General features: G+C 42.7%; 1 protein-coding gene across 2 annotated transcripts in view; it reads left to right on the forward strand.

The window, feature by feature from the left end:
* The window catches only part of Dscam (DS cell adhesion molecule), a 563,284-nt gene that overhangs the window by 325,079 nt on the left and 212,118 nt on the right, over positions 1–26,087 (forward strand). For both annotated transcript variants that reach the window (XM_026777546.1, XM_026777547.1), the window contains exon 9: positions 16,166–16,444. In XM_026777546.1, coding sequence (XP_026633347.1) covers positions 16,166–16,444 — 279 coding nt within the window. The remainder of the gene's footprint in view (positions 1–16,165; positions 16,445–26,087) is intronic.

Consider the following 26,087-nt stretch of genomic DNA (forward strand, 5'->3'; position numbering starts at 1 on the left):
CTATGGCTCATGTGGGAACCCATGGCTAACAGCTCCCCAGACAGTCTTTCCAATTAAATTGGCCATTACATCATGTCATATACATGGCTCCAACAGTGAAGATAATCTCTGAAGTTTCTGCAATACCATCTCAAAGTCCTCTGCCCACAACAAGCAATGAAGTGTCAGATCCACCAAGGACACACAGCAGATAGATGCTTGGGGGAGCCACTCCTTTTCTTCCCAAGTCAGTCACCCCAGCCAAACATAAAATGAAGGTTTTGCATCAATGTAAATGCCTTCCATGCAATACACCAAGGGGAAGGTCCTGATGTGTTTTAAAACAGCTTACATATGGTATGAGCCCTCTTCAGTCATGCTGAGCTGCCTCCCTGAACTATCAGACTTCTCCCAGGTACTAGGAGATATTACCTGCCTGTCTCTCTGTGTGGGCACAGCTGCTGTCACAGGGCAGCGGATGAGACCCTGGGGCCTCGGCATCAACTATGGCAGGGCACTGGAGCACAGCAGTGATCACCAAGGGTCTTCCAGTGGCAAAAATATGTAGATTTCATATGGATGTTCCAAAACTCCTTTTATTCAAAGCATATTAGATTTACTTTTATTCTAAGAAACATCTATAAACACATGCACTCACACAAAATGGTCCATTATAAAAATATGGTATATGTTGTATATTAGACACTTGTACTTAAGTATTTTGAATCTTTATTAAATTGTTTCATGCTTTATTTTTTCTTTTATTATTATTATTGTTGTTGTTATTACAAATTTTCACCTCCTCCCCTTCCCCCATTTCCCTCTCCCTCCCCCCATTCCCCCTCTCCCTCCCTCTCCAGTCCAAAGAGCAGTCAGGGTTCCCTGCCCTGTGGGAAGTCCAAGGTCTTCCCCACTACATCCAGGTCTAGGAAGGTGAGCATCCAAATAGACTAGGTTCCCACAAAGTCAGTACATGCAGTAGAATCAAAACCCAGTGCCATTGTCCTTGGCTTCTCAGTCAGCCTTCCACATCAGCCACATTCAGAGAGTCTGGTTTGATCACATGCTCCATTAGTCCCAGACCAGCTGGCCTTGGAGAGTTCCCATTAGATTGGCCCCACCATAACAGTGGGTGGGCACACCCCTCATGGCCCTGACTTCCTTGCTCATGTTCGCTCTCCTTCTGCTCCTCATTTGGACCTTGGGAGCTCAGTCTGGTGCTCCAGTGTGGGTCTCTGTCTCTATCTCCATCCATCGCCAGATGAAGGTTGTATGGTGATATGTAAGATATTCATCAGTGTGGCTATAGGATAGGGCCAGTTCAGGCTCCCTCTCCTCAGTTGCTCAAGGAACAAGCTGGGGACATCTCCCTGGACACCTGGGAACCCCTCTAGAGTCCAGTCTCTTGCCAATCCTCAAATGGCTCCCTTAATTAAGATATATACTTCCCTGCTCCCATTTTATTTTTTTCTAAAATAATTACAAATCCTCAATAAAACAGAGTGGCACTAAATGAAAGCAAGGCCCTCTTCTGGGATGGCGCAATCCTTCCTCACTTAGGAAGCATCTGAGCCGTGCTGGGCCCCCTTCCCTGAGCAGCGACGTGATTTTGACTGAAACATGAGCTTTTCTTTGAGGGGCTTTTCCCTGCAGGAGAGGCCGTCATCAGACAAGCACAAAAGACAGAACACATAAGCCGTAAAGCACCTGAGCATGTGCATGACTGTGCAGAAAATTAAACCTCTGCAGTGGTATAAGTGTATGTTGCCATGGAGATATGGGTGCCACATCACTGAGTGTTTTCAGTTCGCTCTCTTAAGAGACATCACACCCTTGGATGAGTGTTTCACCCACACGCCATCTCCTGATTGGATCAGCATTTGCAGATGACTGGCTCGCTGAGATTAGAGGCTCTTTTGAATATTAACACAATTCGTTGCACAACATCAAAATTTCAAATTACTACTATCGCACAAACTCAAAGGCACTGGGACTTGGGTTTTGTTATTTGTGACATCATCAGCTGTGACTCTAGGAGTTGACAGCCTCCCACCTCTCTCCTCCAACAGAGTCTACCAAATACACAAGTCTGCCTGGCTAGCATTTTAGGGAGCCATTCTAGCAGAAAACGGTTGGAATTTTATGAGCAAGCAGCTAGTGGCTTGAACTCCCACAGGCCACGGTGCTTTCCTTGTAGATAACTGTCCTCTCATGCTGCTTAGGTCTCTGGCCATTTTTTTCCCATCAAGCAATCAAATGAAACCAAATGAGACCCAGAAACAAAACTTTCGGTGCATAGTGGGAAACCCTTGGTGATCATTGCTGTGCTCCAGTGCCCTGTCATAGTTGATGCTGAGGCCCCAGGGTCTCCTCCACTACCCTGTGACAGACAGCAGCAATGCAAATGCCCACACAGAAACACAGGCAGGTAATATCTCTGCATTGTAATGAAAGAACCTTTCTTTTTGTGATCTCCTTGCCTGTGCGCAGATTCCCCAGAAATCTCTAAGCTACATTTGAAAATATTTAATATACCTTAAAATGTAGCTAGCTACAAATTACCCATTCAGTAGTTAAATCCTAATGAATGGTTACAATGAAGGATACAACAAATGAACTTGTGTCTGCCCTTCCCATTGGTGTGCTATTAAGATTTGTTCCTTCAAGAGCACCTGATGGAAACATGAGCATTTAGATATAAATTGATGCAAATGTTTTGATACTAAATTTGGAAGACATAAATTTAAGCAAGGGACTGTAGTTTGATTAATAAAAACCCAGAGACATATTGGGGTTCAACTTGAAGGTCAGAAAAGTAAAACAGCCATCACTGGCTCTTACCTCTACCTCAGTCTGAAATGGTGATCCTGCCTCCAGGAATCTCAGAATGAGACTGTGTCTGAAGCTTGTCTCCTCCCATCTTATATTTCTTTCTACTACTGGGATTAAAGGCCTGCACCACTACCACCTGGTTTCTATGGCAAACTAGTGTGGCTACTGGGATTAAAGGTGTGTGTCACCACTGCCTGGTCTGTAAGGCTGATCAGTGTGGCTGTTTTATTCTCTGATATTCAGGCAAGTTTTATTTATTAAAATACAAATGAAATATCACTACAAGGTACAATTGAATAATTAACTTTTTTCTTAAAGCTTGTTGGAACAGCATAAATTGATGTGCTATTGTTGATCCTGTTAATTGCCATAAATCAACTCTGAATATCTTAGGCCCCAAAGAATAATATTCTGAGATCATGCCAATAAGCAAGTTCAAGCCTGACCAAATGCCCATCCCACCACTAGCTACTGGCAATTGATAGCTGCCGAGAGAGCTTGCTTTAAGATTGTAGCCTCTGGTGAGTTCACCATGGTCCGGTGGAAGACCACACATTCAAGAACACAGTGAGGAAGCAAAGAGAGACTTACATAGGTCTAATCTACATGGGAAGTAGAAAGTAGAAAAAGACAAGATCTCCTGAGAAAATCGGGAGCATGGGGACCTTGGGGGAGGGTTGAAGGGGGGAGAGGAGAGGCAGAGAGGGGAGCAGAGAAAAATGTAGAGCTCAATGAAAAGCAATCAAAAAAAAAAGAATATATGGGCAGCACAAATTGGAGCTGATGGATAATTTTTAAAAGGGGAGGACAGAGTTGGGTGTTTAGGAACTAGTGGTGAATCAGCAGGAGTTGGGGAAGGGGCAAGTATAATCTAAACACATGGTAGAAATTCTCAGAGAAATAAACAATTAGGTGGTGACACTTGCTAGTTATTCTCAAACATGAAAGATGGAGATAAGGAGATACCTCATATTTACTGGCCGTTCACTGTAGCCTGCTTGTCTAGATCCAGGATGGTAAGAGAACCTTTCTCAAACGAAAACAATGTGGATATCACCTGAGGGAAGATAACCAAGGTTATCCTCTGCTCTTTACACACACACACACACACACACACACACACACACACACACACACATATATATACACACACACATGTACTTGCACACACACATGAACAAACATGTACACATATAAACACAAACATAGACACATGCATACAAACACACAGGCATACACATAATTAGACACACAAACACATGCAGACACACAGATATACAAAGGCACACAGAGAGACATACAGACAGAAATACATACACACAGAGACAGACAGACAGACAGATCCACAAACATTAAGACATACACAGATTCACTCATACAAACTCTCTCTCTCTCTCTCTCTCTCTGTCTCTCTCTCTTATCTCTCTCTTTCTTTCTCTCTCTCTCTCACACACACACACACACACTTTTGATTTTCTTGGGAAATAGGGTTTGACCCACTCAATTCCTATAATACTACTGCAAATGATAAAAGCATCTTGTTCCAGGATATTTTTTCGAAACCCTGAATATCTAATTATATTGAAGATGTACACATGCATGCTGTGTGTGTTCATATATGTAGCCACGTGTCCACACGTGTGCCAATGCATGTGGATTTAGGTGATAGTAGGAGGAATACTTTCTAGTATATTTCCTTTTAAAAATAATAATCATGTCCTTTCATCTAATTTTGTTGCATATGTCTGGATATTTTTTTGGGGAAATACCACTCAACAACTGATTCAGCTGATCAATCTGTTCATTATCGATCGTGGCTGAGGCTAAGCAGTTCTGAAATATGTTCAACACACTTAGCAGTATGCTTGTGCTGACTCCCAGTGCACAGGCAGAAGGGAAAGTCAGGACCCCCATCATTTCATCTTATGCAGTGTTTTATGTAACCATATCTCAAAGCATTTTCCCTCCATGCGTCAGAGCCTCCCTGAACTTGAACGCTGCCTGACTGAGTGTTCTAATTGCCGTAGACCAACAGTGCCAAGAAAGCTAATTGGCTGCTAGATTAAAAAAATGTCACCTTCTATTTATATTGATATAAAACTTCATAGTTTACAAAACACTTTCCTATGTGTCATCTTAATTAATGCTCACAGTGCCTCTGTCATGGAGTTGAAACATAATCAGAGAATCAGAAGAAAGGAGGGGAGGCATCTGGTAGCGTAGTCAAGGCTGTCAACTCCAGATACCCCTGCTACATCTTTCAGCTTGTGCTGCATGAGGAGTCAAGGTCGGAGCAAGGAACCATGAAGCCAAAGGGTCTGTGAAGAAGCTACCATGAAAACCAAGAATATTATTTTCTAAAAACGTAGATCCTGGCTGCGGCAGGAGAATGAGACTGTGAGTCAAAGCCCAGCCTGGTTTTTAGAACAAGGTACTGTTTCAAATCAACAACAACAGAAATTAGGGTAAATCAACACGAAGAGCCAACCTGAGATGGCAGGAGAGAGAGAGAGTTCAAGTGGAGACATGAGTAGTGGGTACATAGATCAGTGAAAGCATTTGCTGTGCATGCATGAGAACCTGAGTTTGATTCCACAGCACCCACATAAATATCTTGGCATGGGTGTATATGCCAGTAATATAATCCTCATGTTGTAGGGTAGGACAGGAGGATCACTGGGACTTGCTGCCTGCCCACATAGCTCCAGTTTGCTGAAAGACATTCCCTCCAGGGAAAAAGGTAGAGAATGATATAGTTAATGGGACATGACATCTTCTGGTGTTCTCATGCATGCACATGAGAACACCCCTAGTTAATGGGACATGACATCTTCTGGTGTTCTCATGCATGCACATGAGAACACCCCCACACACACACACACGTGCATGCACGCACACACACACACACACATTCACCATCACCAACAGTCCTGAGCCTGGCATGGTAGTGAATTCTTATAATCACAACTCTCAGGAGAGAGGAGAAGCAGGATTTAGAGGTCAAGGCCAGCCTGGGCTGTGTAACAAGAGAGTGCTGAGGGTGAATCTTCAACTTCCATCTCTGTGAGCAGCTGGGATGCCGCCTTCCAATGATGTCATTTTTCAAGACCTTCTCACAGCTGTGGTCATGGGGCCCTGGCCTGCAGAAACACCCTTGGCAAATGGCCCTCAAGATCTCTCACAGTTGCTCATTGGCTGTCCTACCCTGAATGTCATAGATTGCTACAAGTGTCCAGACTCTGGGCTGAAACTCCCCTCCGGTTGATGGCTGCTGCATGCTTCTGTTCTTTAGATAGATTTTGCTATCTCTCTAGTTGCAAGAGAGACGTGTGGTGCTTATATAGAAAGCATAGCATTTCAGAGTATTTTCTCTTTCAGTCTCCTGTTTACAGAGGTCATTTGTATGTGGTGGAAAAATCTTATCTGTTAACTGTTTACATTGATTTTCCAGCAGATACTCAGGGAACGCATAGTTTCTGTTACAGTAAATACAGAAGAAACAATGAGAAATGGCAACATAAAGGTTACATATTAAATGAATGACCTGTGGTACCTTATTGTTAGAAACAGGGATTTAGATTCACCTTTAAATCAGTACTTTGATGGGATCTCAGAGGACTGATGGGATGGGATTGTCAAATTCCCTCTTTCTAACCCCTCAGCGAAGCATCCCATGTGTTTGAATAAATGGCTACAGTCTTTGGCGCCTGTGAGGTCTGCTCAGAGCATCCCTCATAGATGTGTTTTGGTCAATATAGGATGTTGGAGCTGAGCACCCTGGGGCTTCTAGGCTCCGCCTGCTGCACTCCAGGTCCTCTATGTCTCTCTACATAACTATGCATATCAATGATGCCTCCCCTGCTGGTATAGCCTCCCCTTCTTCTGGGACCAGTTTTCCTATGCAGGGCAGCCTTCAGCAGCTCTGTGCTCTGTCCAAAGAAGTCAGCCAAGTCCCTGTATGAAGCAGGGAGCCTATATGTTCCTGAGAGGCCATCTCTAATGCTGCAGGGATCAGCTGTGTTGTGTGCTGCAGAGCTCAGCAGCTCTTTTCCTTTGTGAGGACACACTCAAAGAAATACAGCCCTCTGGGCATTTACTGATGTCTCAGAGGAACAGGAGAGGGCCACCTCCAATATGAAGGATGGGTCTCTTTGTTGGAAGGCATAGCCAGCTGTGGAACTTGTGAACAAAGTCCCTGACAGTGCTGCTCACTGGTATTTTTGTTTGGTTTTGTCAACTTTGTGTGTGGGTCACCCTGTTGCCATCTGCCCTATCTTGTTTTCCTTTAACTTGTCTTGAAAAGTGACAGTATATTGGTATAACTCTTCACACACATGCACATACACCACACACACACCCATTCACATACCACACATATACATGCGTGCACGCGCACACACATGCGTGCACACAGGCACGTGCACATACACACATTTAATTGTAGGAAATGTTTAAGGAAAACTCTGTACCTTATTCACATACGCAGGCAAATACATATATTAAAAATGCAGAAACTAATCAGGTCCTCATGGTCCCAACTCTCTGGAATTTATGCTATTGTGGGTATCCTGTAGATATGTCTTATGTAGTATCCCCAGAAATATAGGAACAGAAGTAGAATTCATAGGTCACAGAGTTTACCTGGTTTTGATCAGTCTCTATATCCCTGTGTGGGTTTCTGCTGCTGCCCACTGTTGAGTGAGCGCCTTTCCCCATATCCCAGCCAGGGCCACTCTCACTGCCTTTTGGTTGTTAAAGACAGAGTTGGTGTAAATACGATACTTCAATTTGGCTCTCTCCTCCATTACCAAGGTTGACTATGGATATCTTCTATTTTCACAGTTTCACTAAGTAATTATTTTGTATGTGTGCATTAGAAGTCCACCGAAGGGCTAGGAGAAAGCTCAATTCATAAATTGCTTGCCTTTTAAGCATGAGGATTTTTTTCTCCATTCCAAAAACCCATGAAAACAACAACAAACAAACAACAAGCAAAAAATTAAAACAAAAACAATAAGAGATGGGTACGGTGGCATGGGCTTGTCATCCTAACTGGGGATTACAGATCCCTGAGGCTCAGTGGTCATCCAGACTAGCCTAACTCACAAGCCTCAGACCAGTGAGAGACTCCAGATCAACTAATAAGGAATGACATCTGAGCTGTCCTTCACAGATGATTGCACAAACACACACTCAGACCAACACACCATAGGAAGTATATCTAAACAAACACAAAAATCTTCCCAACCCATCAGACAGGGCTTTTCCAGGTAAATTAACAAACCATGATGGAGTTTTCTTTCCCCTGTACCGTGGGATCTAGTGGCTTCTCTCACCATTGTGAAGAAGCAGGACAACAGAGAAGAATCAGAACAGCGATGTAGCCTCAGAAGGGAGCTAGACTTCCCACTCATAGAGACTCTGCTCACTTCATTATACACACTCTTGTGGTGTAAGCAATATCATATTTAATAAATATGCTATGCATTTCAATGTAATCGGATCACTGCTCTAAGAATACCTTCCATAACAAGCATGAGAGTGCTTTGAGGGTCATCCATGCTCTCTAATCTCCCATGGGGCATCTGGGTGACAGTATTCTGGCCATCCCACTTTTCTTGCCGTGAACCTTGGGATTTCTTTGTAGGGTAGAGCTGCCCTTTCTCTGAGAACACTTGACTGTCTTGAATCCCCAGGGACCACACAGCATATTGCCACCTTCCTTCTTTACATCTCACTTGCAAAAAAAAAAAAACAAAAACAAAAACAAAAACAAAAAAAAACAACCCAACAGTTCCTATTTCTCCTTACTTCAAACATTTTAAGTATCTTTCTCCCATTAATTTGGGAAGATGCGCTACTTTCCTGACCTTCTGTACATGTCCTGCTGACAGCTTTTTAGTTCTTCCCCTCTTTGTTAGCTGGGAACAGGCACCAGCTTGAGCATTAGCTGACATCAGTCTTCAGAAAGGTGTTAGCCATTTAAATACTGGTTCATTACATATATTATAGATAAAGGTGGTGTTTCACTTCTTACTGAACTCAGAGAAGCTAAGTAAAAGCAGACAAATAAACAAAAGACGCAGGTCATTTATTTTTTTCAGGGTAATGATAAACAGTCTGGAGCATGTTAAAATTATGTCTCCCTCCACAGCATCCCTCCCTCCTTTTCTGTTCCTAAGAAAGCTAGCAAGCTGTTGCTTGATTGGGTATAGAAGGGTCAAACTGAAAGAGACATTGCCCACTTGGCAATTCTTTTCTACTCATAGTACAAAATAAGTAAGACAACGAAGGTGGAAGGATGCAGCATTCACTACAGCGTTACAGGCAGACCTGGAAGGTTACTAATGACATATATATATTCTCTTTTATATATAGCATCCTCCTGTAGGCAGATTCTCCAGGAAAACAGCTTTTAGAGCAGTGTTTCCCTCAAAGAACTTAACTACATCCCGAAATTTCTCTAAATACACCTCCAAATCCCACTTAGTTAGCTCATGACTACCTTTTGAGGAAAGCAGGCATTTTTAACACCTTCGACTTTACATGGTTCGGACTGTTGAAGTGTGCCAAGATGCGACTTTAGGAAATCCTGCTACTGAACCCGGAGGGGCGTCAGCTCCACGCTTCAGGAAGCCTTGTCCCTCCCCCAGCCTTCCCCCACAGCAGGCAGAACTTCAGGAGGCCCTGCTGGCTCTCACTGTCCTTGTTTAGTTTTCTAGGTCAGCATTGGAGTGTCGTTTAATATCAGTTCATCCTGGAGCCCAAGGGCAGCTCAGAGTGAGAGGCCAAACACACAGCCAAGATTTTTCAATGCGCTTCAGTCTGACCTCTGAGTTCTTTTAGGTGCAACATTCTTTTTGTTTTCATTTCACATCCAAAATCTGGGCCTGGTGTCTTTCTCCTGGAGCAGGGGCAGACCCCACTCACAGCCTAATGTACTGTAAGCCCACTCTGGTTAGAGGACAGGGGAGTGAATTTCATGAGAGCAAGGCCATGTGTGGACACGATTTCCTCCACAGATGGGAAGAATCAGGAGTGAGATGCTATACCTGTCTGCTCCTATTTACATCTTGATTATGACATCTCAGACATACGTTTCTCATTCTCTATCTGAAGTCATTCTTAAGTACTTCAGGATGGTCCACTCCTCAGACTATAAAATCTTATCTGAAATCATCACTAAGGGATTTTCTTTCAAAAATTATTATGCAATTAAAGTGTGTAAGATATTTATTTCATAAGATGTGGGAAATAAAAAGAGAGAAAACAGATCTATCTTTTGTCATTCTGGGTGATTCTACATAAATCACTAAACCACATAAGCCAAAACCACAATGCATTTCACAGTAGCTTCTGAACCACAGGTCCTGCAGAGAGCAGAGGGCTCAGCTGTGTCCCGTGTTCCACGTCCTACTGAGTCCGTATTCTATAGGAGGAGAGATTTAAAGCATGTGGAGTCTCTGTGAACAGTCTGGGGCTGGTATTCTTGGCTGTGAGCCCAGCAGGTCAGCAGTCTCATGCTGTTTGTTGTGTTGGAGCTGTAGTCAGTACATGTATGGCCAGTGGCCAGTGAAATATCTGGGCAAGGCCTGAACAAGTTTCATGAGGGCACACCTATTCAGGTGGTGTGTTGTTGGGACTGAACTCTGATCGAGTGTTCGCAGAAATTGTCTTCCTATAATGTACAGAATTTGAAGATGGAGTGATTTTGGAAGATGGAAATGGGGATGTTAAAGGGAAGGGTGCTCAGGAAATTGTCCATTTGATAAAGTGATCACCACACAATAATAAGTATCTGAGTTCAGACTTTTAAACTTGGCACAGTAACAGACACTCCTAATCCCAGAACTGGAGCGGGAGAGATGCAAAGACCCCTGGGTCTTGCTAACCAGTCTGTCTAGATGATTTAGTAAGCTCCAGGTTTGATGAGAGACCCTATCTCAAGAGAATTAAAGTGGAGAATGATTGAAGAAGATACTTCTTCACATACACATGTACTTTAACTACTCATATATGTACACACATAAACACATGCACACATATGACAACACAACATACACACAAAAAAGAAAATGTTCTGAAGAATGACAAGAAATAACAGTATGTAAAACAGGGGAAAAAGTAGGAAGAAAGGGACTGAGCAAAGAGGTGTCCATATATATGTGTGTGTGTGTGTGTGTGTGTGTGTATACATATACATATATCTCCTAGGAGGTTTGAGAGGCAAAGGTCTTTGTGCATTCAGTTCAGCGGCACAGAACAATGGTGATAAACAATGGGGTGAGGGTGACAGGTGGATCTCAGGACTCAGTGGCCAGTCGCTCTAGCCAAATGGTAAGTCCTTGGTTTACTGAGAGACACTGTCTCAAAATTAATGTAGAGAAGTCATCAAACAATGTCACCCTAATATCAGTATCTGTCCCCATATATGTTCACAATCATGAGTACACCCACCCTCCACACCACCCCCCAAACCCTGAATTGAGATAACATTGCTACTTATCAAAGGTTGACCGGCACTCAACCCGTGATCTTTCACTAATGTTCTAGACTCCTTTTTAAACAGAATACAGTTTTAATTTCTGGGAGCAAAGACAGAAGTGGATCAACTTTATTTAACATCCCTAGTATGAGTTCAGAAGGAATAAGAGCAGAAGCTGGCATTTGCAATAGTGGAAGGCTCTCAGCCCCCGCCTTCCTAAATACACAAACCTGGTAATGGGTGACATTTAACCATTATTTACATACTTCTTGCAGAAAGGTTATGTCAAAACCCAGTGCGTATCACACTCAGAAGCCCCACTCCTGTAATATTGCCAGCTTTTGCTGTCAACAGGATTTGGGCGCTTTGCTTCATTTAAGAGGGTGTTCTGAACTGGGTGAGGAGTTGACATATCCTGATCATGTGGTTGAGCGCTCTAAAAGGTTGCAGAAAGAGAATGTGGGGTGATGCTGGTGAGTTTTATTATTATAACTGATTATTAATGTTATTGTTACATGGTTCAATCTGGCAGTTAGGTTTTAGACCTCACCGAGGCAAGGCCTCTGTACTGGGCCCTTGTTGGAATGTTTAGCATTTTGTCGTCGATAACTCTAACTGAAGCGAGAGGCGGCAGCAATGAGGTGATGTGGGTAGTTAATTGGTCCAGGCATTAAATCTGCTTTCAAGAGGGGGCCCATTCTGAAATAGCGATGATCAGCACAGGAACAGATAGCAAACCTGACTTTCCCCTGACTCATTGTTTATTGCACCATAAACGTTTGTATGTTAACTATTTTGGACTTTTCTATGAACACACTACATTTTAAATATGACTTCTTATCTTTTTAAATATACAAACCATGATTCCCAATTTAGTCTCAATTGTCATCTATGATATTTTACAGAAAAACCAGCCATTAGGGACAGTGTGTTCCTGTACAGCGCTTCCCAACTCCAGACAAGCTACGTGCTCTTATCCATGCCTGATTTCTCCCCTCCCTTTAGCTCCCCAATGTGGTTCTTCACTAAGCCAGCCAGGATCCCTCATATCTCAGCATCTAGTTAGAACAAGTCATGAATCATGACTAACCAAGATGGTCATGGCAGTTTAAAATCCTATGTTCAGAGCAGTGGCTTATGTCCTGAGTGGCATGCATGAATGAGGTTGTTGGCATTGGTTTTCTGGGATATACATACATACACGCATACATACATACCTACATATATATACATACATATAATGTATTTATTTTATGTATATGAGTGTTTCTTCATGTATATATATGTACCACATCTGTTCCTAGTGACCGTGGAGGTGAGAAGAAAATACCAGAACCCCTGGAACTGGTATTGATGGTTTTGAGCCCCCATGTTGGTGCCAGGAACTGAACCTCTGCGAGAGCAACCACCACTCTTAACCACTGAGCTATTTCTACAGCTGTAGTATTGCTTTTCAGTATGTTGAATGCACACTTCTTGACTTATGTTTTAGATATGTTTCTTCAAGACATGTCTGAAGTTATTTATAAAGCTGTAATTGTGTCCCTTCTAATTCCATGTGTTGATGAATTTTAAATTTTTGGAAAGCATTAAGTTTTGGGGTGTGCGTTTTCATATGCATGTGTATGCATGTGGCATATGCTCACCTATGGACAGGTTCATCACCTATGTGGAGGGTAGAGGGGGATGCTGGGTATCTTACTCCACCATTTTCCATCTTGAGTCTCCATCACTGAACCTGGAGCTAGATGAGCAGCCAGGAAGCCCTCACGCACGCGCGTGCGCACACACACACACACACACACACACACACACACACACACCACTACATCGCTGAGGTTACAAGTGCACATAAAGCCATGTCTGGCTGTTTATGAGGATAATGGGGATTAGAACTGGACTCTTCATATCTGAACAGAAAGTAGTCTTACCTTCTAAGTAATCTCCCAGCCCCTGTCTTGGATTTCATGTGGATTTAAATGCCGCTCCGTTTGTACCCAATTCTTTCTGTCTACTGTTGGGAAATAGTATGCACGTGAGGTTCTTCTGTCTTACAACTCTCCCTGCATAAGGGGTTGTTGGCATAGCTCACAACTGTTGAACACAATTATCTATATCTACACTTTAAACTTGTTTTGTCATTAATAGTTATGTAAAGATGCCTTCCATAGGCTGGGGAGATGTCTTAGTTAAATGCCTGTCTTACAAGCATAGGAGCATGAGTTTCATCCCTGGTACCTACACGAAACAGGCCAGGTGTGGTGATGCACACTTCTAATCCCATCACGAGGGAGGTAGAGATAGGAGGGTCCATGAGGCCCTCTAGCCAACCAGCCCAACGTATTTGGTAAGCTCCACACCAAATGGGGACCCTATTGCAAAACAGACAAGCTCCTTCTGAGGAACAATGGTCTGGGTTGCTCTCCTGCCAGTGTGTATACATGCTCTCATAAGAACACACACACACACACACACACATACCTTATAAGAACACACACACGCACACACACACACACACACACACACACACACACACACACACACACGTGCCTTACTTTCCATGTTTGTCTCAATGGATAGAAAATAAGCATATATATGTTTTTTATCTCTGTTAAAATTCCTAGGGAAATTTAATTCTTTAGATGTGGTTTTGTTGCTTCTCCTCTTAAAGACACAGGAACTGAATCAAGCACTTAAAGTTCACTGAGACACTGCCCCTGGTTGTTGAATCACTATCATGACTGATTAATAACTCGGGGCTTTGGTTGTCATTTACAGATAGGGAAACCAAGGCTCAGGGACTGGCTAAATGCAAATCTTAAGTAGCACAGATGGATGGGCAGCTATGAAGCCTAGTTCCAAAGCTCTTACCTTAGACAACTGATCTTCTATTCTGATGGCAAGCACCAAGCTAGCAAGAGGGACCAGTGTTTGTATAAATATGATGACCACCGGGGTTCTGTGTGTAAGAAACCAGGGGTTAATAGTGCAGCCCTCTATATTACAAAGTATTGAAATCCATTCACTATCAATACTGTCTGTGTGTGCACATAGTGAATAAGAGGTAAAGAAGGACAAGTCTCCTTGTCCGACTGGTGTTTCCCCCAGCCCATTGCTGCTGTGAACTAACACATCTCATCTGCCCGTTCCTGTCTATAGCACCACAGAGTATCCTCCTGGAACCCTGCCCCTTAGCTCAAATCAGCTCTTTGTAGACCCAAAGCTGTGACTCCACCTTGAGAAACTGTAATGCTCTGGACATCGGCTGTGCTAATTGGTTCCTTCAGCTGTTTTTGTTTCTAAATCTCTCTGGTTAAGATGAAACTCAAGCCTCCTAAAGACTAGGCCGTCTAGCTCTGGGCTGTGTTGGCAATTCTGAGTTCCGGCTGCCAGCTATTTGTGAGAGAATGTAGTAGCAACAGTAATAATGTCAAGTCCCCAAGTAGCCATGACACTGCTGTGTTGCTGTTTGCTGCCTATGTCTTCGTGAATACTGCACTTGGCAGCGAACCATGCGCTATGTGTATTGCGGGGCTCATGGCATACAGTGGTGGCCATGCACATGCCAGGTGCCCGCTGGACAACATTTCATGAAATGAAATGAATGATTGCGTACCTGTTCTCAACTTAGTCTCCCTGGAGTTGATAGTAGAGCTGAATCCATAGTGGATTAATGAACAGACACCATGGATATCAGCTTGCTGTTTGCTTCCCCTTCTGTCAGTTCATCTGGCATGGTGTCTTTTTGCCATAAGTCATTTTGAGCTTTAGAATCTTAGCTTATAGCATATGTTATTTTCAAGCCCTCAGAATGGAATGTTTCTTTTTTCTTTAAAAAAAATAGAATATTTTTCCTTTAAAAAAAAAAAAGGTACATGCAAAACTACAGTAATGACCAGCAGCAGTACGGGCTCCAACCTGAGCTAGATAGAAATGGCTTGCGCCCTCCTGAAAAGACCAACTCGTTCCCAGTCAAAGGGCAAAGCACCTTGTTGGGGGCTCCGTTTCCCTGGCTGCAGGGGGCTTATGGATGGTATATTAATAACCTGCCCATCCCGAGGGTTCCGACCTGGTTCCTTTGGCTCTACTTTGACTAGACTATGATTTAAAGAGTCTCCTGGGCCATCAAAGATGGTGACAAGGAAACATGGTCTGGAGGAAGGAAGACAAGGAACAGTTTATGAAGGGATCAGATTAAGAAAAAAACATCTAGAATGTTTAGCTGACTCTCTGACTGGCCAGACTGGCAGCATAACCTATTCCAACAGCACAGATACCTGGCTTGGGTCCATTCATGAGTAGAAATGCTCTCTAGAGAACATGCAAACTGTAATGGGTGTAGAACACCCCCCACTACCTACGATAAGTAGCTGCAGTGTATGACTGTTACTAGTCAGGTAAATGAGCTTGAGAGCTAACACTGGAACCCATGGTCCTGTTTGCCACTCAGTGCCAGTGGTAGCAAAACAGGAAAGCAAGAGCCTCCATCACATGCTGTGTGTAAAAAAGACACACCAGACCTAAAGCCCTGTGAAAGGCTTCACCCTGAAGAGCAATTCAAATGTTGCGAGCCAAAAGTAAATTCTGCTGTATTGAATGGAATAATGAATCATATTTGTTGAATGACAAAGGAGCCTTGCTTTGCATTAAGCATGCTGAGGAATTTGAGTGACAGAGGTACACCTGCCAGCCTTCTGTAGTCTTCTATAGTTTTATAGAGAAGACTTATAGTCTTCTGTAAGTCTATAGCTTATAGACTCCTAGATTGTACATGTGGGTCACTGCACATTCATTGGCAAATGGCGTAAGATAAAGTAAAATATTAGGCACTCATTATTGTCTTCCCTCTGTTACTTTTTTTCTTTCTAGTTCCACCTTTCATCCAACCTTTTGAGTTCCCAAGATTCTCCATCGGGCAGAGGGTCTTCATCCCATGTGTGGTGGTCTCCGGGGACTTACCCATCACCATCACCTGGCAGAAGGATGGCCGGCCGATCCCGGCAAGCCTCGGGGTGACCATTGACAACATCGACTTCACCAGCTCCCTGAGGATCTCCAATCTCTCCCTGATGCACAATGGGAATTACACCTGCATTGCCCGGAACGAGGCGGCGGCCGTGGAACACCAGAGTCAACTGATTGTGAGAGGTGGGTGAAGTGAGGTAGCCCACGCAGTGGGATCTGATGGCGGCGTGGCTCGAAATACTGTGAAAATGATCAGGAACAGGAGTTCTCTATTCTCCCACTTAAATAAAGAGAAATCAACATGAGTTCCTCTAAATTCTGAAACAAAATTATATTTGTCTAATCTCTAATATGTCCAATAAAACAGCTTAGGAAGATGTACAAGGGAAAGTTATGGAATCTGATGAAACAGGGCTTCTACTGAGCACATAAGGTTTTAAGGAGAAAAATTTGTTAGCCCTGACTTTATTATGTTTATTTTGTATAAGGCTCTTAATCATATAACTTATCATGTGGATTCATAGCTGTTGAAATAAACATTTACAGGACTGGAGAGATGAGTTAACAGTTAAGAGTGTGCACTGTGCTTGCAGAAGACCTAGTTCTGGGACCAGCACTGGTCCAGTAGCTCACAACCACAATTGTAACTCCAGCTCTAGGAGACTGAGGACTGTTGCCTCTCATGGCACCTGCGCTCACAGATTCCTCCAACCACAACCCCCACCCCTGCCCCACACACTTACTTAAAAGTAAAATAAACCTTTAAAAATAACGTTGACTAATACCATATATCACAGCTTTTCTAAAGAGCTACAGCATGGTAAAGATTTTATAGAAGGGACCCTCTTTGCTCCTTACTTCTCTTTAGTGTTAAATTCATCATTGTTTGGGGGAAGCTTTTGAGATGGTTTAAATTAAGATTACTGTCATCGTATCTATGGTCAACAAATAAAACAGGAGAGTCTAGTGTATAGAGAACACTGGGAGAGATCTAATCCTGCAAAGATGTGCTGATTTTGCTTCAACTCTTTAATGTATACAACAGAGCCTCACAATGGTTCATGCTCCAAGTGTGGCATAGTACTAGTTATCCACCAACCTGTCAAGCACAGATGTGATGTGCTTTCCTGATTCTCTAAGGGTGTAATCATCATGCATATTGAGAAGGTAGCTATGAAGGAGTGACGCTAATCTTTTGGTCTTTTAAATCCCCAAATATTGGCATCTCTGTAGTAAAAGGAAGCGGTGGGCTGCATTCCTGGCGCCTGGCCTCCCAGCTAGTTTACACCCGAAATAATTACATGGAAACTGTATTCATTTAAACACTGCCTGGCCCATTATATCTAGCCTCTTTTTGGCTAACTCTCACATATTAGTTTAACCCATCTCCATTAATGTGTATTGCCACTTGACTATGGCTTACCAGCATGAGTCTAACCAGTGTCCGTCTCAAAGAGGAGAGCCATGGCATCTGCCTGACTCTGCTTTCTTTCTCCCAGCATTATGTTTGGTCTACTCCACCTATCTAAATTTTGCCTTATCAAAAAGCCAAGGCAGTTTCTTTATTTGACCAATGAAAGCAACTCATAGAAAGAAGACCCTCTTGCACCACGTCTCCATGCAGTTATTATCTCTAGGACCATCAAGAGTGGTCTTCCTTGAGAAGAGGGTCCCTGTCCTTCCTCAGTCTGGAGCTGTGTCTTCTCACACATCTCCTTTTCTGACAGAAACCAATGCTTTTCTTAATCCTCACCAACAGAACCCAGAGAGTGCTGTGCACCTGGAAGTTGTGGGAAGAAGACAACTTCACATGTTTGGAAAACAAATAAAGCAAAACCAAACCAAAACACTCTTGTAATGAATAATCAGAACACTAGATCTTCATTTAGAAATAAAAGATACACAATGACTATGGGAATTAGGAAACTTCTTCCCTTTCCCTTACTTTTAAAAAGATAAATAAAAATAGGAACCTTTTGTCTCAACTTCCCAATTTTTCCTCCAAGCAGAATTACCATTGTTTGTGAAGGGCATAACAGTGCCTTGACTATCTTCAATATAATCTACTCTGAAGGATTGAGGTCAGGAGAGACAAACAGTAAATTTAAAAAAAAAAAGAGCATGCTAGGATGATGATGATGATGATGATGATGATGATGATGATGATGATGATGATGATGATTTATTATCATTATTACTTGAGAAACAGTAACCGGCATCATTTTGGCCAAGACTAATGTCAGCTGAACTAAAATTGGCCTCACTCTTCAAGTGACAGAGTAGATTTTAATCTCATTAGTCATGGACTTGTTCAAAAATTAGCTTCTCTTACGTGTACAGTGTCAGCAGGTGGGTGACAGAGCTATGGGGATAGAATGTGCTTCATGTACTGGTCACTGTGACTTGAAAAGTTAGAGAGAACAAGGTGTCATAGGACAGAATCTCACATGAACTGCACCATGGAACCTCCAGAACATTGAAGATCACATGTGTGTAATTTCTGGTCCTAAGCCAGATCCATTAAATGATCATTTTTGGAAATAGATCAATCTCCCTTCCCTGTGGGAAATTATTAACTTTTTCTCCAAAATCACTGATAAGTGATTCTCAGATTTTGCCAAAGTTTACAATGTCACAGGGAGCTGTAAAGGTCTAGCTTCCAGATTGTAGACCAGGCTAAGGAATCAGACAACCTAGAGGTGGTGCAGGTCTTGACCACTCATGACCATTCATTGATCTTATAGTGGGCTCTGACATGTCCTCTATTGGTACCCTGGGTTTTGACCATGTGGTTATTCAACAAGTCTACTCTTTTCCCTTCATGCCCAGAGTCTCTGACCAGGGTGGCAACATCAACTGACTTATCTTTTTATTTTTCTAATAGTTCTTTCAGAATTTTGAGCCATGTGGTTTGGCCTTAACCACCTCTTCCCAACTCCTCCCAGGTCCAATTGTGTCTTTTTTCTTTAACACCCATCAATTTCAATTTGTGCTGTCCATATACTGTCGGAAGTGTGGCCTTCTGTAGAGTGTGGTCAATGTTCGAGTTACATTCTTAAGGAAAATCGACTGTTCCTTTCCTAGTAGTTATCAATTGCTAACAACTTCTCAGCTATGAGTAGAACTCCATGCCCATCTTCCTACTCAATGCTATTTTTTTTATTATGGTTTGAGCTACATGGGTCTTGTTCAGGCTGTCACAATCACTGTGAGTTAATATGTGCAGTTTCCCTGTGGTATTCAGAGGATATTGTTTCCTTATCTTCATCTACTTCCTCTAGCTCTTAGTGTCTTTCTGTCCACCCTCCTTCCATGATTATCCTTAACCTTGGGAGAAAGGTATATAGATAGGGCTGAGAAGTCTTCAGTTTCTTATTCTCTGAACCTTGATCAGTTGTGAGTCTCTGTGTTAATCACCATACACTGCAAATAGATTAACACAGAGACCCACAACTGGTCACACTTCTCTGGTGAGTGCTGAAAGATGCACATATCTATGGGCATGACGATAAGTCATTAGACATTAGTTTAATATCATATCCATTTCTGACCCAATAATGATGCAGGTATGGGTTTCATCTTGTGGAGTAAACCTTAAATCCAATCATGAAATAGTTGATTACTTCCACAATGTTTTGAACCACAGTTTTACCAGTCATAAGTTATGTCTTGCCAGGCTGGTCACTAATTGTAATTCTCTAGATTCATAGCTTGGTAAGGTGGATGATTACGTTCCCCCTCTGTTAACTTTCCTAGCACTTTTGGCATCATGAAAGCTAGCCATTAGGGATGATGCCTCCAGGTGTGTACCAGAATGACATCTCCATGTTCTATGATCCAATATTTGATGACTTCAGCAATGGGATCTTACTGCCAAGTTCTAGAGGGCAACCAAAAGCATTAGCAATAACCTATAACATTTGTGGGCTATATAACCTTACTAGCCAACAACTCCAAAAGACATCACCCATTCCTGGTACTGTGATTTTAATTATTAGCCTATAGCAGGAGCACTGTTGCCATGTTATGTATGTATATATAATAGGAAGCATATATTGTAGTAGGTTTCAGTTATCACATTGCTGCTGTGTGAGAGATTGGCTGAGCTATAATACACAGAGAGTGATACTCATGACCCATTCCTAGTGACAGCCCTCTACCAGCCTTGTCCCCCCGCCAAAGGCCCCACAACATTCTAAAGCAACACCTCCAGCCGAGGTTCCATGGTCCAAGCACATGAGTGACATTTTGCATTCAATCCACAGCACACATTTATCTGATAACAAGGCCATAAGAGTGTCACAGGCCCCATGATGAGGGAAGAGGTGAGGGTACAAACCTAAGACGTTTCAACTTCCATTGTTTTCTTAGTAATGTTGTAAGATATTCCCGTAAAGCCTCACCGACAAGACGACCTTAACATGAGATGAGCAAGGCCAACAACAGACACCCCAAAGTGCATAGGGAACAACCCATGAAGCCTCAACTGTCCACAAGATCTACAGAAATGCTGAGTGTGGGATAAACAGTCTTCCCAAGAGCAGAGCATACCGATTGGTAGTCTAATTCTGAATGGTCAAAACTGGAAACTTACATACAATAACAAATGACATATAGATGAGGCAGGTTATATTTAGGAATATGTGTCCAATCATAATTAATGAGAAAAAGAGGCCATGATTTTGAAAGAGAGCACATAAGCACTTATTGGAGGGTTTGGAGGGAGGAAAGAAAATGGAGGAATGGTACATCTCAAAAACAAAGTTTTTAAAAAGTGAGAAAAGGTATTTACAGAAAATATATTCTGATTAAAATTGAACTCGTACAGCATAACCAGTTTGGGAATTTGTATAATGCAGATCTCATGGTAGGTCATTGTCCTGTCATAAAATCAAATCACCTTGAAGAGTTTATAACTGGCTTCTGGGTGTGGAGAGCTGGCTCAGCAGTTAAGAGCACTGCTTGCTTTTGCAGTTGGCTCATGTGCAATTCCTAGCTCCCATGTGGAGCCTCACAGCCATTGGTGACTCCTTCTCCAGAGCACCTGATGCTTCCTCTGGCTTCCAGCACTGTATACCTAGAGCACATAAATACACAGGCAGTCAGATTACACATGCACATAAATAAAAACATAAAATCTGACAAAGCACACACACAACCCTACAAGTAACCAATGTCAAGGTCCCTTCTAGCTATTTTTCATCTCATTATTTCATCAAGATAGTGGCTAGAAGAAAAGAATCTGTCAAACACTGTGGGATATGAAGCCCGGTGAGCACTTTTTCCTCTCTTAAAGTCTTTCCCCACGGCAGCCCTTGTTTTGTTTCCTTAAACATCTTCCTAGTGATGTTTTGGTGTTTTTGCATTTTACTTTCTAAAGAGAAAGGAAACTATTCATAGCTATGAATCCTTAAAACAACCATGGTTAATTTGTAAATCTAACACTTTGTACTTGCTTTCAATGGCTATACCTTCTTTAATTTTATTTTACTTCTTTCTTTTTCCATCATTATCAACTCTGTACTTAGCATACATACTTACCAGACCCTGCTATAGTTGCTGGGATGACAGAAGGTCTTCTGGGCTGTAGAGAGCTTCTGGGCCAATAGGAGAGAAACAGGTAACAGATCAAGCAGTATGTCAAGTAGCAGAGCCGTCACTGAAGAAGGAAGGAGAGCTAGGGGACTTGGCTTAGGGGCCTCATGCATCGATTCCTAAGGGGAATAGGGGGATGGAATCCTGAAATTTTAGCAAACAGCCACTAAGTAGGATGGCAGCAAAAAAGACTATGTATTCTGGAGAGCCTGTTAACTTTGAGGGTGGGAGGTGGCACAGGGCAGAAAGTGCTAGTTGAACTCGGTGTGGAGGGTTAGCTGCAGGGCTGACTTGACTCAAGGTCCTGGGTCCTAAGGAAAGTCTCAAGGCCATGGGAATCAATTAGAAGCATAGATCACCTTCTGAGAAGAAGTGAGCTGGAGAGTACAGAGGCCTACAGCAGAAATTTCCCGCTCCCCATGAGCAGCAGAGACATGGAAGCCAGGTGGTAGCTGCAGGAAGTATCAGGGTCATTGCAGAAGTTTCTCTGTTGCCCTTGGTGACCAGTTATGTTCAGGGCTGTATGTGAAGGGTTGATGACACACCTTCCCAAGAGAGCAGCCAGTGCACCACTGTCCCGGGTGTTTGTTTGAGCTGTCTTTCTGATGGTCCCATTCTCTCTAACCTTCATACAAAGTAGCTGAGGAAGGGCAGGCTCTCCAGGCTAACACCCGCTGTGAGTGCCAGCCCTTTTCTGTGGTCTGAAAACTGTGCAGCTGTGCTCAAAAATTCCAGCTTTTGATGTAAATGGCCAATGTAAGTCAGGGACTTTTTAATCAGTGCTTTAGCCACAGTTTGCACTGAATAAATGAAAACAGAACTTTCAGGTGACATTAAGGCTCTTTCTGCCAACTGACACCATCCAGAGATCATTCCACATTGCACACCGGGGCCTTGACTATTAACCTCAGAACACAGCTGGTGCTTGGTTCATGAAGGATGCAAATACTAAATTGATGAAATACATCACATGAAAGTACATTTAAAATAGTATATCAAATTTCTCTGTGCCTTTTACTTTAATCTTTCACTGCAATTGAGAAATGTCTCTGTCTTATTTGCTTTAAAATCTTGGTCTGAGATGTGGAGTGGGAAACAGAAACAGAATGAGGAGTTTAGGGGTCTTGAGATCGCCTGTCACTGAGAGGGTGATTTGGGGAGTCTTGGAGTGACAGGCTATTAATCACAGGAGCAAAACATACCTTGATAGCAGGGAGATTGATGTTCTTGATATGATCACAGATTTCATGGAGGAATGTACTCCATGGACCTTGATATGTAATCAGGTTCATGAAGAAAGAGAGGGTGTAGACACAATTGAACTTTCTGTAGGCTGACAAGACCCACACAGCTGTATGTGCATTGTCTATGTGAGCTTGGAAACATGGGTGACTTCTTTGAACCTTGACCTTCTCATTCATACATAGTGGGAATTCCCCTGTGACTTCTAGGCATTGTAAGTTGCTAACAACCTTTGGGCTGGAGCATGTGGTTACCAGAAGTGCCTCCATCTCCCCTAAGCCTAGTGAATATCCTATGATCAAAATAGCATCCTAATCCTGTACTTAGAGTCTGTTCTCACTGGGTGCAGAACCTGCTGTGAGAGACAAGTCAGTTAGAGAAACAATACCAGGCAACTGTACTAAAAGTAGGGATGAGGGTTCAGAGAAGGGATGAACTTTCAGTGGAGACAAAGCAAGGGCAGGTAGGAACACATCAAACAGAGGCATGGAGAAGAGTGAAGACCCAAAGCAAGACCATCCTAGGGACTAGTGAACAGGAAGACCTCTGGAATGGCTTCAGAAAAGCCTGCAGGGGAAGTTCTCCAAGAGCCCGCAAAGCAGCATAGGAGAATCAGCATGATCAATACCTCATGGTGTTGTGATGGTTTTCCAAGTATCATTTACGTCATTGGATGGAGAAGGGGTTCAAGTGGGGCACTGGTGACAGGAATGACAAATGGAGGCTGTTTAAGTTAAGAGACAGTATTGCCCTCACCTGCTATTTGCATTTCTCCTGAGAGCAGACTGTCATCAGAACTGGCTGCAGATCACTTAGTTGGGTTGTAAATCCTGCATCTCCAGTAAGAGAGACTAGGGAAGGTTAAGATCAAAGAAAGCAGAAGGCAGTAGAAGTTGCTTTAGTGAGCTGCTATCATGGTCAGCTCACACTCATTCTTACCTGCTTCTTTCTGAGGAGCCATCTGGAACGGATACCAGCAGCCTCGGTATCACCAAGGAGATATAAGAGAAACAAACTCTGAGACTCCACCTCAAACCCAGGAGTTTCCCACTCTCCCTGTGATGGGAAGGGTTAGGATATGGTTTGGCTATGAGCTCAGTGGTATATATTTTCTTCCATGTTGTCTCAAGTTGCATTCATTGGTTATTCTCTTTATCATAAAAATCCAGAAACCTGCTTATTTGTTTTCATGAAAGCATGTATCACTGTGAGACTCAGAAGAGGGAGTTCTATGAGGAGAGAAAAGCCTACTGAGGGAACCCAAGGGCTATCCTTACCAGTATGTGGGAAATTCTTGAGTAATGACATCGGAGAATTATTCTACTAATCAGGGACTATTTCCATCTGTAATTACACTGTACTTACCATGTGTTAATATCCCATATAGACATCTTTGATGAGTTTTTAAGCAGAATTTTTTAGCTTAGAGCCAAATTGAGTAAAGGGTCATGGATGAGCGGTAGCTGAGCGTGTGCCAGCTGGGTGTCTCATCTGGTAAAAAAGCAGCTCTTCCTCTCGGCAGAATTAGCTGCGGGTTTGCCTCGCACACCACGGAAAATGAGTCTAGTGTGCTGTTTTAATTTTTAATCGACCCTGAAGGTTGTTGCTCATTTTTATTAGAAAATTGGGGATGGTGTGATGGTACATGAGAGGGTACCCCTATCATCCTGGAACTTGAGAGGAAGAAGCAGGAGGGTCGAGAGTTTCAAACCAATAAAACAATAAATAAATAAACAAACCTAACAGCATGAGCTGGAGATGTGGCTGAGCAGTTAAGAATACTGGTTGTTCTTCCAAAACACTCAGGTTCAATTCTTAGCACCCACATGGCAGCCCATCGCCACCTGTAACTCCAGTTATAGGGGTCCAATGCCCTTTTCTTAGTTCCTTGGTCCCTGAACACGTGACATGCAGGCAAAATGCCCATACATATAAATTTTAAAAAGAAATATTTTTTTAAAAAGGAAGGCAGGAAGAGTGATGGAGGAAAGATGGAGTAGGAAGGAGAAAGGAGAGGTGGGAGAGAAGAAATAAGACAAAGAGAGAGAAAAATATAGTCTGTGTAATCTCTCATATTTTCCTAGGAATAATCTCCTGGCCTTAAGGCATTGGCTTTTATTACTTTATTCCAAGTACATATACATATGATCAAATGCATTTTTTCTCAAAATGTTACTTACATGATGTAAAATTGCTGAGCAGTTTACAAATATTCCAGATCCCATTGCTATGTGAGTGCTTGTTTCAAAACCGGGCATCTGAGTTTACTAAAGGAAGCAGCTCCCAGAGTCATTTCTTTCTTCTCACAAAGTCCTGAACTTTCTGATCCTCAGCTCATCTTCTCCTCATAACAGTCCTATGTCGTGGGTACCACAATTATTCCTAATATATGTGCTAGGAAGTTGAGCCACCTTGTAATCTACACAAGGTCCAATGCAAGAATCAACAGAACTGGAAACTGATGTGTTCATCCTGAGCTGTGTTCTTCCTCGCCACTGTCACCTTTCCATGTTTAATGTTTTCTACAAAAACAAAACTAAAAATGAAACAAATAAAAAAAACTGGACTAAAAAATGGATAAAGGAGTTGTTCTCTCCTGAGATTCATCTCCAACTGCTTCTCTTTCTTGATATGGTTCCCTCATCCTTGGTTACTTCATGACCCAACTGGTCTCCACTGTGGCTTGAATCCTTCCAGCGTGTTTCTAAACTGTTTATTTCAGTGAGATCCTAGGCACCTCCCCAGTCCATAGCATGTGCTACCTGGAATTCTTACCTCTCTGAAGTACCGAGGTCCACACGTGTACCTCAATATTGGCAATTCTAGAATCTAAAGCAAGGAAGATTAATCTTATCAGGTGTGGGAGGAAAGAGAACACCCTTTGTGTGACACATGTTTAATCTCCAGTGGATGCAATCCATCTCTCTCACAGTGCATAGCTATCACACGAGGAGTCCACCCCACAGGGGATCCCCAGTGTACTGTAGAT

The sequence above is a fragment of the Microtus ochrogaster genome, unplaced genomic scaffold, assembly GCF_000317375.1.
Source record: "Microtus ochrogaster isolate Prairie Vole_2 unplaced genomic scaffold, MicOch1.0 UNK72, whole genome shotgun sequence".
Classification (NCBI taxonomy): Eukaryota; Metazoa; Chordata; class Mammalia; order Rodentia; family Cricetidae; genus Microtus; species Microtus ochrogaster.